At 63.9% G+C, this 13,926-nt stretch overlaps 2 protein-coding genes across 2 annotated transcripts; both read right to left on the bottom strand.

Moving 5' to 3' along the window:
- Positions 1-105: 105 nt before the first annotated feature.
- On the bottom strand, positions 106-8,157 carry LOC149521755 (SLAM family member 5-like). Its single transcript, XM_089772806.1, has 3 exons — positions 6,542-8,157; positions 4,114-4,440; positions 106-3,565 (listed from the first exon to the last, which is right to left on the bottom strand). Exons 1-3 carry the CDS (start codon positions 6,597-6,599, stop codon positions 3,129-3,131), a joined length of 822 nt encoding a protein of 273 aa, XP_089628932.1. The 5' UTR covers positions 6,600-8,157; the 3' UTR covers positions 106-3,128.
- A 60-nt stretch (positions 8,158-8,217) lies between these two features.
- LOC149521754 (natural killer cell receptor 2B4-like) lies at positions 8,218-13,264 on the bottom strand. Its single transcript, XM_089772805.1, has 3 exons — positions 12,651-13,264; positions 11,549-11,869; positions 8,218-11,462 (listed from the first exon to the last, which is right to left on the bottom strand). The coding sequence occupies exons 1-3, from the start codon at positions 12,784-12,786 to the stop codon at positions 11,095-11,097; spliced, it is 825 nt and encodes a 274-aa protein (XP_089628931.1). The 5' UTR covers positions 12,787-13,264; the 3' UTR covers positions 8,218-11,094.
- Between the last annotated feature and the right edge of the window lie 662 nt (positions 13,265-13,926).

Genomic DNA, 13,926 nt, shown 5'->3' with positions numbered 1-13,926 from the left:
CTCCAGGCAACTTTCCCCAAGTCCCTGCCCCAGGGTAACAGTCCCCCCTCCCCCCCCCTCCCCAGGCCTGGCCAGAGGGAGTCAGTCAGCAGGGAAATCTGAGCAGCCACACACGTTCCCATTGGCCCTCACTCCCCGCTCCTCCAGTTGCACCCATGCCCGGGTCAGTCTGAGTGTGAGTTTGTGACGGTAAAAATGGTTTTCTAAACACTGTTCCCAGCCCCCTCCCCCCCCCCGAATCCCGGAGGTGGCCTGTTCGGTATCACCCCAGCCAGGTGCCCACAGGAGGGCCGGGGCGTAAAGCTTAGCTGTGTTGCTGGCTGCTCCAATTTCCCTGTCCGCTCCCTGTAGCGTTTTCACTTTCAACCTGATTTGCTCTCACCACTAGGCACCAAGGGGCCAGCACAGACACACGATCCCAACCTGCTGTTCCACCTTTGCTGGCACGTTGCTCCCCGTGGAGATGCGACTTGTGCTGGGGTGGAACGTGCCTGCTGCTTAGCGGCTGCGCTGCACCAGCATAGGGTTTAGGGGAGAGCAAGTGTAACCCTCCTGGGTGTGGTTGGGGAGCAGGGAGCCAGGCTGGGCCCCTGGGCAAGGTGGGGGGGGGGCAGCTGTGCACTCGAAAGGGGGGGGCCTCAAGCGGAAGAAGCGAGCGTGCCACACCTGTCCCCCCCCAGCCCTGGGTGGCACCTGGAGCATGGTGCACCTCCTCCCCCGCCCTCAGAAGGGCCCTGCGGTGGCCGGTCCCAGGTTGGGTTCCACTCGCAGGTGACCAGAGGGGTCGACGTTCCAGAAGTATCCGCCGCAGCCAGCTAAGCTGGAGGGGAATGAATTCACCCCCACTTGGGCTTGGCACAGGGCTCACCCCTGCACCTCAGCGTCCTTAGCACCAGGAGCGTGCAAGGGCAGCGCCGCGCCCGCCCCAGGACAGGGAAGTCCTTGGCGAGAAGGCGAGAGATTTAGTGACTGTTAAACACACAACAGTGAAACCCACCGAGCTGAGCCCGCCTCAGCAGAAACCACCAGCCCGGTGCCAGCTGCTGTCTGAGACCTTTCTTCACAGCAGGGCGAGGGAGCCAGGCGCATTCGCTGGGGGCATCGGAGCCAGCAAGGGGTCCTCTGGTCTCAGTCTCGTCCCTTCCTCCCCACCATCGCCACAGGCCCCGACAGCCAGTTTGAGAGCCGGGGTGGCTGCTGCACAGATGCCTCCAGCATCAGCTCTCCAATGCAGCCTCCCCCCGAGGAGCGTGTCTGCATGGCGGGTTATTCCAGAACCGCTCTTCCTGAGTGACTCCATGCACGGCTGCTCTGCGAAGGGTCTGAGTCCCGGCTGCGCAGAAACGGACGGTGCTGCAATTTGAGTCACTGCCCGCCCAGAGGAACTTTCAGAGCTGATGAGTCCTTTAGGGAGTCGCCCAGCGGCTTCCATTTCCTCCAAGCTGGTCGTGGGTCAGGCTCGGACGTTACGAAATTCTGTTTCTGCATTTGCGAAGTGTCGATGACTCTGGTCTCCTTTAGGATTTTGGTTTTGTGATGGACCAGGCTGGGTCTGGGCACTGCTGAGGGCGTCTGCTCAGGGTGAATTGCTCATACTCGGGGCTTCTTACAGCCCCAGACTGGGGACCTTCCCGAATAGGCCACAAACCGGTCACACCGAGCGCTCCAGCTGCCCATCTGGCCAGCCAGAAGCCTCACGAGCAAAACCCCTCAGACACCCAGCTCTCCTTATCCCAATTGCTACAGGTTCTAGAACACCTAACACAGGCAAGGGGTCTAGAACCCAATCTCACCTCCCCCGAACGGGTTCGTCCGGTTCCAAAGAACCAGCCACCGATTCCCAGTCAATGTACACTCTGGATCTTACCCCCAAGACCAGCTGAGCCAATCCTTTAGAATCTAAAAGAAAGAAAAGCCTGAGAGTGAGGTTGTTCAAGGATCATACGTTACATGCATGAAATCTCCCAGTTCTCAATACAGGCTCTCAGCAGAGATGTTACAACTGCTCTCTTAAAAGTCTCTGGTTACATCCTATGTCAGGAGGGTCCACAGTTCTTTCCGGCTCATTGTTCCCTGCAAGGCTGCCTCTGGGATTCAGAGCAAAACTGAAGACAAAGGTGGAGGGTGCCACATGGCACTTCCATACGTCTCCTGACATCTTCTTGGCCAGAGAAGGTCACATGGTCCAACAACCTACCCTTGAGTCCCAAGTCAGCAACCATTGTCCTGGCTGGCTTGCAGGTATCCAGGCGTTCCTCAGGTGTGTGTCGGGCACGTAGAGATCTATTGTCCCTGGAGCCTTGCTAATTAGCATAGCCACTGGCTGAGCACTCCTTGCCCATTGCTCAGCCATAGACGGAGAATTTTCCAGCATCCACACAGAGTCCATGTTTCTAACTCCACACACAGCTGTTATATCATTACATGAACAGCATAGACAGAATCAGCAGAGCATGAGTTTGTGTTTGACACCTCACATGGCCCCCTTTGTAGACACTTTGGGGCAAATACCCCCCATGGGTGCAGCAGTGACCTGGCTGCTCCCCTTAAAATCCAGGAACGGGACAAGTCTACACGTGAATGTGAGTCTGCAATAAGATGGGGTGTGAATTTAAAGCGTTCAGTTTAATGCTTCCAAGGTGGGTAGGTTGAGGGTGTCACATTTGCATGGGAATCCCGGCTCCACAGTGTCTCCCTGCAGTCCGGTGTGTGCGATGTGCGTGGCTGCCCCTCTCCCCCTTGTGTGGGCATTGGCTGTCCCATTCGCTCTGCACCAACGCTCCTTGTCGCACCTGTGGGGCTGCTCATTGAGCGGGTCGCTGGCAGAGGGGCAGTGGCCTGACAGTGGGGATGGGGGTGCTGCACCTGGCGCATGAGGGGGGCAGCTCGAAGGTCTGTGTGTAACCAGCCCGCTGAGTCCAAGGCACAGGAGGTCCCAGCTGGGCCACCAGCCTGCTGCGGCCAGGGCCATGGGGGTCAGGTTGCCGGTGTGGATTACCCGTGTGGCACAGACCCCGCAGGGAGCGCCATGGGGAGGGCAGAGGAGAAACGGCTCCCCCCCCCCCCGCGTCTCAGCCTGCACTGGGCCCCCCTTGGGCCCTGCCCAACACTGCCCCGGTGATAAACATCTAGCAGGGGCTGTCAGGCTCATGGGTTAAAGACTGCAGACGGGGCGTCCGTGGGGGGGGGGGGCACAGATCCTGCCTGGGATCCAAGGCCGGGGGGGTGCAAGAGCGCGGCACCAGCCCAGGGCTCTCTGCGTGAGTGCCGGGCAGCACAGCAGGGCCGGGGGAGTTACCTGCACACAGGCGCGTCGCAGACACCGTGGCGGAGCTGTGGCTGGCCGGGTTCTGGGCTGTGCAGGTCACGGCCAGGTGAGCATCCCCGGCTCCCACAGCCTTGTTCAGGATGGGCCCCGTGGCCAGAACAGCGCCCCCTGCGGGATCTGTCCAGCTGTAGGTCACGTTCCCCCCTCCATCCCTGACGGTGCAGGCCAGGCGGTGGTGACAGGTCCCATTCTCGCAGGGCCCAGGGGCACAGACGACGGTCGGCTCCGGCACTCGCTCTGCAGCGGGCAGAGAGACACAGGCAGGGCTGAAATTCCTGCAGCCCCGGGCCAGCCGCAGCCTGGATCTGCCAGGGAAGTGGAGCGCACGGAGCGGCCTGCCTCTCGGCAGCACGCTGGGAGCAGGGCAGGGGATGAGGGTGATCCTGCCCCGCTGGAAGTGGGGGGCAGAAGGGTATCCCGGGGGGGTGGGGAAGTGTGGGGTGGGGGGAAGCTAGTCGGAGTGTCTCGAAGTCATGTGTTTCTGTCAGGAAATGGGGATTTGCTGAAATTGGGGAGGGGGATGGGCCCTGGGCCAAGCCAACTGGGCAGGTGAGCCCAGGGCTGGGGAAGGAAACCCGCTGCCAAGAGGTGTTTGTGTGTGTGATGGGCCGGGGCTGTGTGGGGTGGGAGCAGGCAGGGCAGGGTAAGGGAGCTGCAGGGGGCAGGGAGGCCAGGCTGGGGGAGCAGTGGAAGGGGGAGCGAGGAGGAGAAGCAGCCGCAGAGACGCTGGGACCCTGCCGCCCTCGGGCTCCCAGAGCGCCCTGAGCCTCAGGCCCCGCACTCACCGTACACGCGCAGTGTGAAGTGTCGTCTGTGGACGGTGCCGGTGGCCGTGGTGATCAGAGCGCTGTAGGTGCCCGTGTCCTCCGCCCTCAGGCCGCTGATCTGCAGGGAGTAGTTCTGGGCAGAGACTGTCAGGCGTCCCTCATAGGATGGGTGTGACACAATGAGAGCGGGGGGGTTTCCTGCTCCCACCGTGGCTATGCTGTTAGCTGTGTTTACTATCCAGGCAGCAGTTTTAAATTGCTCTGCTGGGACCCCCACGGGGAAAGTGACCGAGCCCCCCAGAATCCCGCTCAGCTCCATCACGCCGGCCTCTGCTCTGGCGGGACCTGCGCAGGGGAGAGAAGAGCAGGGTAGGACCGGATCCACCACACACCCTGTCAGGGTCACACCTGGCCGGGTCCCCTCCCAGCCCCGCGACACCTGCCCCCGAGACCCAGGGAGAGCGGCTGCTCCGGGGTCAGACGCAGCTGGGGCAGCGGGGGGGAGGTACCGTTCCCGAGGGAGCTGGGCCCAACCCTGCCAGATTCGACCCTGGTATCCAGCACCCCACGGCCAGACCCCCTTCAGCAATGGGGTGTTCCAGAGCCAGGGGCCCGCTCTGAGAGTGGCTCTGGGTGCGGTTTTTGAATGTGGTTGGGGGGGAGGGGTCTGCGTAGCCGCAGGGAGGCTGCTGAGGCCAGCCCATCCCCCGGACGGCTGAACGATCTGGCCCCTTACACCCCGTCTCTTGCTCAGGGGCCTGGCGCCAGCGCAGGGGAATGCGGCTGCCCCGAATGCCCCTGCCACGCGGCCGCGTTGCCAATGACCTGCCAGGCGCTGCAGCCGCAGCAGGGCCGGCCGGGGCCGGGGGACCCTCAAACGGGTGAGTGAAGCAGCCAGCCCCGCGGGGCCCCTGCCCAGCCCCCCGTGTCCCGCCCTGCTGGGGCTGGCGGCTGCTGCTCGGGCTGGAAATGGGCAGCCTGTCGTCAGCGCCCAGCCCCATCCTGCCCCCGCCCGAGCCGGCTCACAGCCGCGCAGAAGGGGGAGGAAAGGGAGCGGCCGAGTGAGGATGACGAGGGGCCGAGATCCGGGCCCTGGTTCCCCGTCGCGCTGCGCCCTGCGGGGCTGGTTCCCCGGCACAAGGTGAGGGAGAAACGGTGGCACGGCCAGGCCCCGCAGCTCAGAATCGTGAGCCGGACCCCTCCCCCACGAACGATGCTTCCTGCACCGGCTGGACCTGCCTGGCCCGGCACCGCGCACCCGACCGGTCCGGCACCTGGGGATTCGCCGGCCGGGGAGCTCAGTGCCGGCTCCTCTGTGGCCTGGGGCTGCAGGGCTCCGCTCGAGGGCAGCAGAGGGGCCGGCAGTGACCGAGGGGTGTCCGGGGAGGACCTGGGGGGAGAGGTGGGGGGCTGTGAGGAGCACACTGAGCCCTGTGGCCACCAGGCTGAGCCCCTGCCCCTGGCTATGGGGGGCTGCGCTCTGGGGCTCTGCAGCCACCTACCTCTTCTGAGAGCATCCCCCGTTCTACCCCCTCCCCCCTCTCCCCTTCCCCACGAGCAGCGCGGAACCAGCCCTTTGTGGGGCTCCCTTCCCCAGCGGCTCGGAAATCTCGGCCATCGCTTGTCCCCCCAAAGGCTCCGGCGGGTGCCCCTGCCCCGTGGCGGGTGCTGTGCTGGGCCCAGCCGGCCGGTCGGCAGAGGGAGGGGCCGTTCCGCTCTGTGTGCAGCTCCGAGAGCTGGCGTCCCCGGCGCTCGCTGTGCCGAGGCTGAGTGAGGATCAAGGAGCAATAACCCTGAGCAGCCCCTAGGTACCATCCCCCCCACCTACAGGGTTTGGTGTGTGACCCACGGCGACACGGCCACCTCGCTGGTGTCTCCCTTCCACCCCTCCCCTGGGCTTGGCCCCGGTCCTCAACCTCACCCCATCTCCTCTCGCCTCCCCTTCCTACATCCCCTGTCGCCCTGTCCCAGAGCCCCCAGGCTCTCGGCTTCTCCCCTCACTCTCCAGACCCGCCCCATCCCTTTCCGACCCCATGTCATTGATCTGCCCCACTGCAGAGGGGCGCCCGCTCTGAGCGCTTCAGGGCCTGCCCTCCCCTCCCCCCAGCCACCCCGGGCTCATTGGGGCCTGCCCCATCCCTCCCGGTAACCTTGGGCTCCTTGGGGGCTGCCCCCCCCCGGCAACTCCAACCCCATTGGTGCCTGCCCACCCCTCCCCCCAGCCACCCCGGGCTCATTGGGGCCTGCTCCATCCCTCCCGATAACCTTGGGCTCCTTGGGGCTGCCCCCCCCGGCAACCGCAACCCCAATGGTGCCTTCCCCTCCACCCACCCTGGGCTCATGGGTGTCTGGGCAGCTTCCCCCCAGCCTGTGCCCAGCTGCAGGAGAGGACGATGGGAGAAGCCGAGAGGCTGTCCCCTGCCCGCGCCGTCAGATGGACACTCACCGACAGGCTGTGTCACCAGCAGGAGCCAGAGCAGGGAAGGCCGCAGAGCCCCCCCCATCCCGGCAGGCAGGGGCAGGCCGAGCGGGCGGCGTCGCTGCAGGGAGCAGGTGTCCTGGGGGGACAGAGCCGGGGCCGCGGCGGGTGGGACGCAGGGTCTGGCTGAGCGGCCACTGGCTGCAGGAAATGAGCCGCCCCCCCCCCCCCCGGCGCTGCAACTTCCCCCACGAGACGCTCTTCCCCTTTGTGGCGAATGGCGCAACAAGTCAAACAGCCGAGCGCCCCAGACCCGCAGGGCTGGGACCTGAGATCAGGGTCGAGCGATGGCCTGGCCTGGGCCTGGCCCCTGGTCAGGGCGTCGGGTCGGGGCAGGTTCTCTCATGTCTCTTGCTCGCGGCTGGATGGGGGGGGTGAAACGGTGACAGCGCCTTCCGCCTGTGGGGGTTCTTTGTGTGTCACTGGGGCCTGGCACGCGGGGGGCTGGGGCCCGGCTCCCAGTGACACACAATCGTAGAACCACAGAGCTGGAAGAGACCTCAGGAGTCATCCAGTCCAGCCCCCTGCCCAAGGCAGGACCAGCCCAACTCAATCAGCCCAGCCAGGGCTTCGTCCAGACAAGACGTAAACACCGACAGACGTTATTAAGCAAGCAAAAAAAAGAATAGCCCCTTTAAGAAGAGGCTCTTTTGCCAGTGACCATCTTGTTCTTCTGTTCCAGCCACAAGACAAGCCCCTGTGGACCCAGGTAAGTGAGGAGGAGGCGTCTGAGCAGGGCCGGAGGCTGGGCCCGGTTGCTGAGTGTGTTCGTAGGGTTGCCAGATGTCTGGTATTTTCGCCCCCCGGCAGGAGGAAAAAAACCAGCAAATACCGGACATTTTAGGTGTCTGGTATTTCCTGAATTTTTTTTACCGGACAGGAGTGTCCAGGTCATACTGGACACCTGGCAGCCCTAGTCTGTAGTCAGAGCTGAATGCATTTTCTGGGACATTTGCCTCCTTTATGGGGAAAGAACCTTTAAATCCGGGCCTGTCCCAGGAAAAAAGGGACATAGTCACCATAAGCATGGTGCACCCCAGGCCCCAGCGTGCCACCTGTGACCAGCCGCCCCCCCAGCAGGCTCTGCCCCGCCCCCTCCCGAAGCAGGCACAGAGCTTGTAGTGCGGGAGAGTGGCTTAGCCCCTTAGCTCCGGGGAGCGGCAAGCCCCAAGGACGCAGCAGTAGCCCCAGGGACGCATGCGCCTCCCCTGCCGCCTCCCCTGCCAGGCAGCCGGAGCTGTTCTCCCGCCTGCAGCTGCGTGGCCGAGGCTGGAGCCGCTGTGCAGGGAGGAGGGCAGGGCTGAGCTCCGGCCCCACTTGCTCGAGCGCCAGGGTTTGCCGACCCCCGATGTTGGAGATTGTTGTTTGCACTTTGAACTGTGCTGCTGAGTCACTAATCGTGGCTGGTGATCAGCTCAGTGACCGGTAAACAGCTTTGTTTGTCCTGCAAGCCGAAGCCGTGGTGGGCCTAGGACACTGGCCTGCCACCTTTTTAAGCATGAGATCGCTTCTTGAATTTCAGTGCACACCGGGATCTACCTCCCATCCAAACACCATTGCCCCGCCAACGTCCTGCCCCTTCTTCGAGGCCCCGCCTCCTCCTCTCCCCCCACCCTCCCTCCCTTTCACCAGGCATTGGGGTGCAGGCTCTGGCCTTGGCACCAGGGGCGTGAGAGGGCTCTGAGCTGAGCTTGGGGCAGGCCGTGGGGGGCCGGCGGGGGTTCCAGGTGCAGGCTCTGGCCTTGGCACCAGGGGCGTGAGAGGGCTCTGAGCTGAGCTTGGGGCAGGCTGTGGGGGGCCGGCGGGGGTTCCAGGTGCAGGCTCTGGCCTTGGCACCAGGGGTGTGAGAGGGCTCTGAGCTGAGCTTGGGGCAGGCCGTGGGGGGCCGGAGGGGGTTCCAGGTGCAGGCTCTGGCCTTGGCACTGGGGATGTGAGAGGGCTCTGATCTGAGCTTGGGGCAGGCCGTGGGGGGCCGGCGGGGGTTCCAGGTGCAGGCTCTGGCCTTGGCACTGGGGATGTGAGAGGGCTCTGATCTGAGCTTGGGGCAGGCCGTGGGGGGCCGGCGGGGGTTCCAGGTGCAGGCTCTGGCCTTGGCACTGGGGATGTGAGAGGGCTCTGAGCTGAGCTTGGGGCAGGCCGTGGGGGGCCGGCGGGGGTTCCAGGTGCAGGCTCTGGGAGGGCGTTTGGATGCAGGGTGCTCGGGGCTGGGCAGGGACTAGGGGTGCAGGAGGTTCATGACTAAGGTAGGAGTTCAGGGTATGGGCTCCAGCTGGGCACTGCTGACCTCAGGGCTCCTGGGTGGGGGTGCAGCGGGGCTAAGGCAGACTCCCCCCTGCCCTGGCCCTGCACCACTCCCAAAAGCAGCTGGCGAACTCCCTCCCTGGCCCTGTTGTGCCCTGTTTGCTCTGTGCAGAGAGGATACAGAGCAGGAAGGGGGGCACCTTGGCATGAGCACCCCCACCCTCCCCTGCCTGCACAGAAAGCCAGAGGCTCCTCCGGGGACAGCTCCAAGGCAGAGGGCAGGAGATGCGCAGCGCTCTGGGGAGGAGCTGAAGCGCCGGCGCTTGACAGCCCCTTGGCCAGACCAGTCAGGATCACCCGTCAGAGGCGCCAAGATCTACCAGTGGGTCCCGATCGACTGGTTGGTGAGCGCTGTCCTAGGACACGTGGGCAGCACCTGCCACTGCGGTGCCATTTTGAGCCCCATATTCCCCAGAATGGGGGATGCAGAACAAACAGGTCCCGCCCTGGGGAAAGACCATGGACCATGTGAGCGTTGGGAAGCTTCCGCCCTCGCTTGTCTGGAGCCCCTGAGAGGGGGCAAAGGGCCGGGCGCCCAGCTCAGGGTAAAGTCTCTGGCCTGAAGATTCTGCCTCGACCAAGATCAGCTCGTTCGGGGGGTCTGCTTGCCCTGCACTGGCGTGAGTGAGCACAGGCCGCGTGGGTCCTGGTCACTGCCACTTAGTCACTTCCCATCTGTTTTCACGGGCAGCCACGTAACCCCCTTCGCAGGGACAGTGCCCGGAGCGGTTGCTATTCACCCCCAATGTAAATCACTGTCCCTGCGGGGAGGGGGCCATTGCGCATCCCTCTTCCCTGTCTCTGAGAGAGGCTGCACGTCCTCGCGGGCTGTGCTGTGAAACTTACGCGGAGCAGGACGGATTTATCTGGGCTCTGATCCCTTTCGGGGGCTGGGCCCTAGAACTGCCCCCTCCCAGCACTGCAGCGGGTCAGTGTCTGCCTGGCTCTGCGGGGGGGTGACCCCGACTCTGTGCCTGGCCTGGGGAGAGCAGCGTCTGACCCAAGAGCGCTCGGCGGCAGGGAGCCCCTGAGAGCAGGCGTCAGTGGCGTGATCGGCACACGGGGAACATTCCCAAAGGGGCTCCTGTGACTGCAACCCCGTGAGACTGGGCCCCGTCGCCAGGTGAGCTCTGGGCTCCCGTTTCCAGCAGGAGAGAGAAGCCCCTTTGCAGATGGTGCCGTGGCCCCGAGCAGCACTGACAGCTCCGTGCCTGGGCCACTGGGCTCGCTCAGTCCAGTCTCTCTCTGTCCCGGGTGCAGACGTGCACCGTGACGCTGGCCGTGACCAGGGCTCCCAGCACCACCAGCAGGAGAATCCCCCTCACGTGGCAATAGGTCAGTGTAGGGCTTGGCCCCGCTGGGACATCAGTGCCTGGGGGGAGGAACATGATTGGATCAGGCAGGGAGCGATGGGTGACGCCCTGCGCTTGCTGCACCCATGGAGTGAGCAGGGAAAGGGGCCAGGGCGCCTGGGAACCCCTGACCCATGCTGCAGAGAAGGGGAATCCCGCCCCCAGGGTCTCTGCCCGTCTGAGCCAGGGGGAATGCCTCCCCCATCCCAGCTTGCAGCCTTTGGATCTCGTGCTGCTTGAGCTGGATCAATGTGCCCTCTGCTCTGAAACCACAGACACTCGTGGGCCCAGAGCCGGCCCCCGTCCACCTTCCCTGACACCGAATGGAGGGAGCGTCTGACGTCTCTTCGGACACAGACACGACTGAGCACAGACCAGCCGGAACCAGGGCTGGCTGCTCTGTAAGGCCCTTTCATGCTGCTAGCGGAGAACAAAGGGGCCTCGGCGTTAGTGACACTCCGGCTGCAATGGGGGTGACACTGAGGGATGTTTACCTGGGGCTGGGAAGCTGCACACCGATTGGAGCTTGTGACGGCGCGTTGGGGGTTCCCCGTCTCCTGCACCCCGAAATGGCACAAACAGACTGCACCAGCCAGTGGAATTGAGGGTGGTTTATTGCTCCTCCAGCACAGCGCAGCACAGATGTAATCTGGTTACAGGAACTGGGCTAGGATGCCTCAGGCCCCCTTGAGATGGGGGAGACTGGGCCCCTAAACTCCAGCCCCTTCCCCTAGGCTCTCCTCCATGCCCTCCGACCGCCAGCAACCAACTCCCTCACTTCCAGCCCTGCCCCCCAGCCAAGGCAGCATTCCACCTTCCTTTGTTCCTCTCCATGGGGGGTGTCTGCCCACTGGTTTGCATAGTGACTCATCCTGTTTTGCTGGGTCGTGGTCCCCACGACAGCCAGTGGGGGTTACCCCAGAGCCAGCAGCATAGAAACCAGCCAGGTACCCCCACTACGTCACAGAGCTCTACAGTGTTCTCGCCCCAGCTGGCTCGGTTACTGGCGTTACATCGGTACAAGGTCTCGTTGCTGTCGGCATCGATCACCAGCCGCAGCAGGGACTGGTTCCCATGGAGCTGCTGGTCCCTGTCAGGCGGGATGGGAGAGGAGCCGCGGGACCAGCTGTAGGTGACTGCGTCAGCGCCAGGCACGGAGCAGGACAGGTTGAGGTTGCACTGGCCGTGCTGCGCGTGGGCCGAGAGCACCGTGAGGTTTGGCCGCCGGACGCGCTCTGGAAGGAGAGACCCGGGTGAGAGATGCCGGGGGAGGCGGCTGCCGTCGGTCACACGCCCTGGGGAACGGGAGTTTGAGACTCACCAAACACAGAGACACGGAACGTGGTGCGGTCGACACGGCCTCCTGCCGCTGTTATTTCCAAGGTGTAGAGGCCTCTGTCTGACTTGTTAACTGGATCAATCTGCAGTGAGAGATTCTCAGGGTGCAAAGTGACTCTGCTGGCAAAATGCAGGACTGACCGGAGGTGAGGGGCTTCCCCTTTATTAGCTGTTAGGAGCCGATACGTCTCTCCTGAGTCCAGTGTAACCCCCCAGGAGATTTTTACCCAAGACTCCGTCCACGTCACTGGCTGTAACTGGACGGATTCCCCTGCGATTGCAGCCACGTCCGTTTCTCTGCACCCTGGGGGTTCAGAAACACACGAAGTAGGAGGGAAGTGAAGGGTTAACTGGGCCCGAGCGTGTCAGGGAACCGTGGGCTAAACCGGGATCCTGGCCTGGGCGGGGGGGCGGGGGAAGGGGGGTGCAATTCAGTTCTGGTGGAAGGGTCTGGACGGATCAGCCTGCATCCCTCTGTTAAACCTCCCAGGGGCGGCACCTCTGACTCCCCCACCCCCTGACTGGGTGCCTCCGCACTGACCTGCACCGGGTGGGGTGTCCCCCAAGGCCAGTTTGATCCCAGCTTCACCCCACTTCTCACTGGGCCAGGCCAAGAGGTTTGCACTATGCCCCAGGGAAGGCTGCTCCCCAGCCCCATCTGCTCTGCTGCCTCCAGCCTCTTGGAGGGGTTCCCTGTATCCCCTGTACCACAGCCACCTTGCTGGAGTCCGTGTCTATAGTCCCCCAGTGCCCTGTCCCTCCCTGTCCCAAGTCCTCCTGCCTCCCAGCCCAGGGCCCTCAACTCTCTGTGCTTCTCCTGTTATCCCAGCCCCCCCCCCCCCCCACAGCCAGTCTCTTTCCTTCTCAGCGTTCTCTGTACCCCGGGGATGTGAGCCCCAAAGCCCAGGGACTCTTCAGGGGCTGCCCACCCATCTCCCAGCCACCCAGGCTCCTCGGGGTCTGGGCAGCTTCCCCCGGCCTGTCCCCCAGCTGCTGGAGAGGATGCTGGGAGCCAAGCAAGGGGCTTGCAGGAGTTGCTGTTTGTCATGGCAGTTCCCTGCCCGAGAGGTCAGATGGACACTCACCGACGGGCTGTGACACCAGCAGGAGCCAGAGCAGGGAAGGCCGCAGAGCCCCCCCCATCCCGGCAGGCAGGGGCAGGCCGAGCGGGCGGCGTCGGTACAGGGAGCGGGTGTCCTGGGGGGACAGAGCCGGGGCCATGGTGGGTGTGACGCAGGGTCTGGCTGAGCGGCCGCTGGCTGCAGGAAATGAGCCGCCCCCCAGCGCTGCAGCTTCCCCGTGAGAAGCTCTTCCCTTTTGTGGTGACTCGTGCAGTCAGCTCAAGGCTGCCCAGCCGGGGACACTCAGCGCTCGGGGCTGGGTGGGTGTGAAACGGTGACGGCTCCTTCCGCCTGTGGTGGTTCTGTGTGTGTCAGTGGAGTCTGCCGCGCTGTCAGCTGGGGCCCGGTTCTCACTGGGGACCCATTACCCGCAGAGTGCCGGGGCTGAAGATCGGGCTCCCTATGCACCCCCTCACTGCGAGGCCCCTTCCCAAACTGGGGTGTACGGTCACCTGGGCCTACAACTCCAGCCGGGAAGCCTCCATGGTCGTGATGTATCGTGCTGGTTTGCATATTCACTGACTATGCGTCACTCTTGCATAATCCCTTCTAGCCAAATATTCCTCGCTGGTGCACCTCCCCCTCCCCCAGCATCTTCCCTCCCCTGGTCTCTTTCCTGGAGCCCCCCTCTCTCTCTGGCTGGCTTTTCTCCTCTCCTGGCTCTTCAGCTCCCCCTCTCCAGGCAAGTTTCCCCAAGTCCCTGCCCCAGGGTAACAGTGTGTCTTCCTGACTCTCTCTCCCCCTACCCCCCCCCCCCCCCGGCCTGTCCAGTGAAAGTCAGCAGGTGTGTGTGTGTGTGTGTGTGTGTGCAGAGTGCAGTAAAGGGAGCCAGTTCCCAAATGGACCTTGCTTCCCCCTACTTGCACCCATGCCTGGGTCAGTGTCTGAGTGTGAGTTTGTGCTGCTAAAAATGGATTTCTAAACCCTAAGTTCCCAGCACACCCCCACCCCCCCGAATCCCGGAGGCAGCCTGGCCACTATCACCCCAGCCAGGTGCCCGCAGGAGGGCAGGGGCGTAAAGCTTAGCTGTGTTGCTGGCTGCTCTGATTTCCGTCTGCTCCCTGTCGCGTTTTCACTTGCAACCTGATTTGCTCTCTCACCGCTAGGCACCAAGGGGCCAGCACAGACACATGATCCCAACCTGCTGTTCCACCTTTGCTGGCACGTTGCTCCCCGTGGAGATGCGACTTGTGCTGGGGTGGAACGTGCCTGCTGCTTAGCGGCTGCGCTGCGCCAGCAC

The sequence above is a fragment of the Pelodiscus sinensis genome, chromosome 22, assembly GCF_052426305.1.
Source record: "Pelodiscus sinensis isolate ZL-2025 chromosome 22, ASM5242630v1, whole genome shotgun sequence".
In the NCBI taxonomy this organism is placed as follows: domain Eukaryota; kingdom Metazoa; phylum Chordata; order Testudines; family Trionychidae; genus Pelodiscus; species Pelodiscus sinensis.
This window is presented reverse-complemented; position numbering and strand designations above follow the sequence as displayed.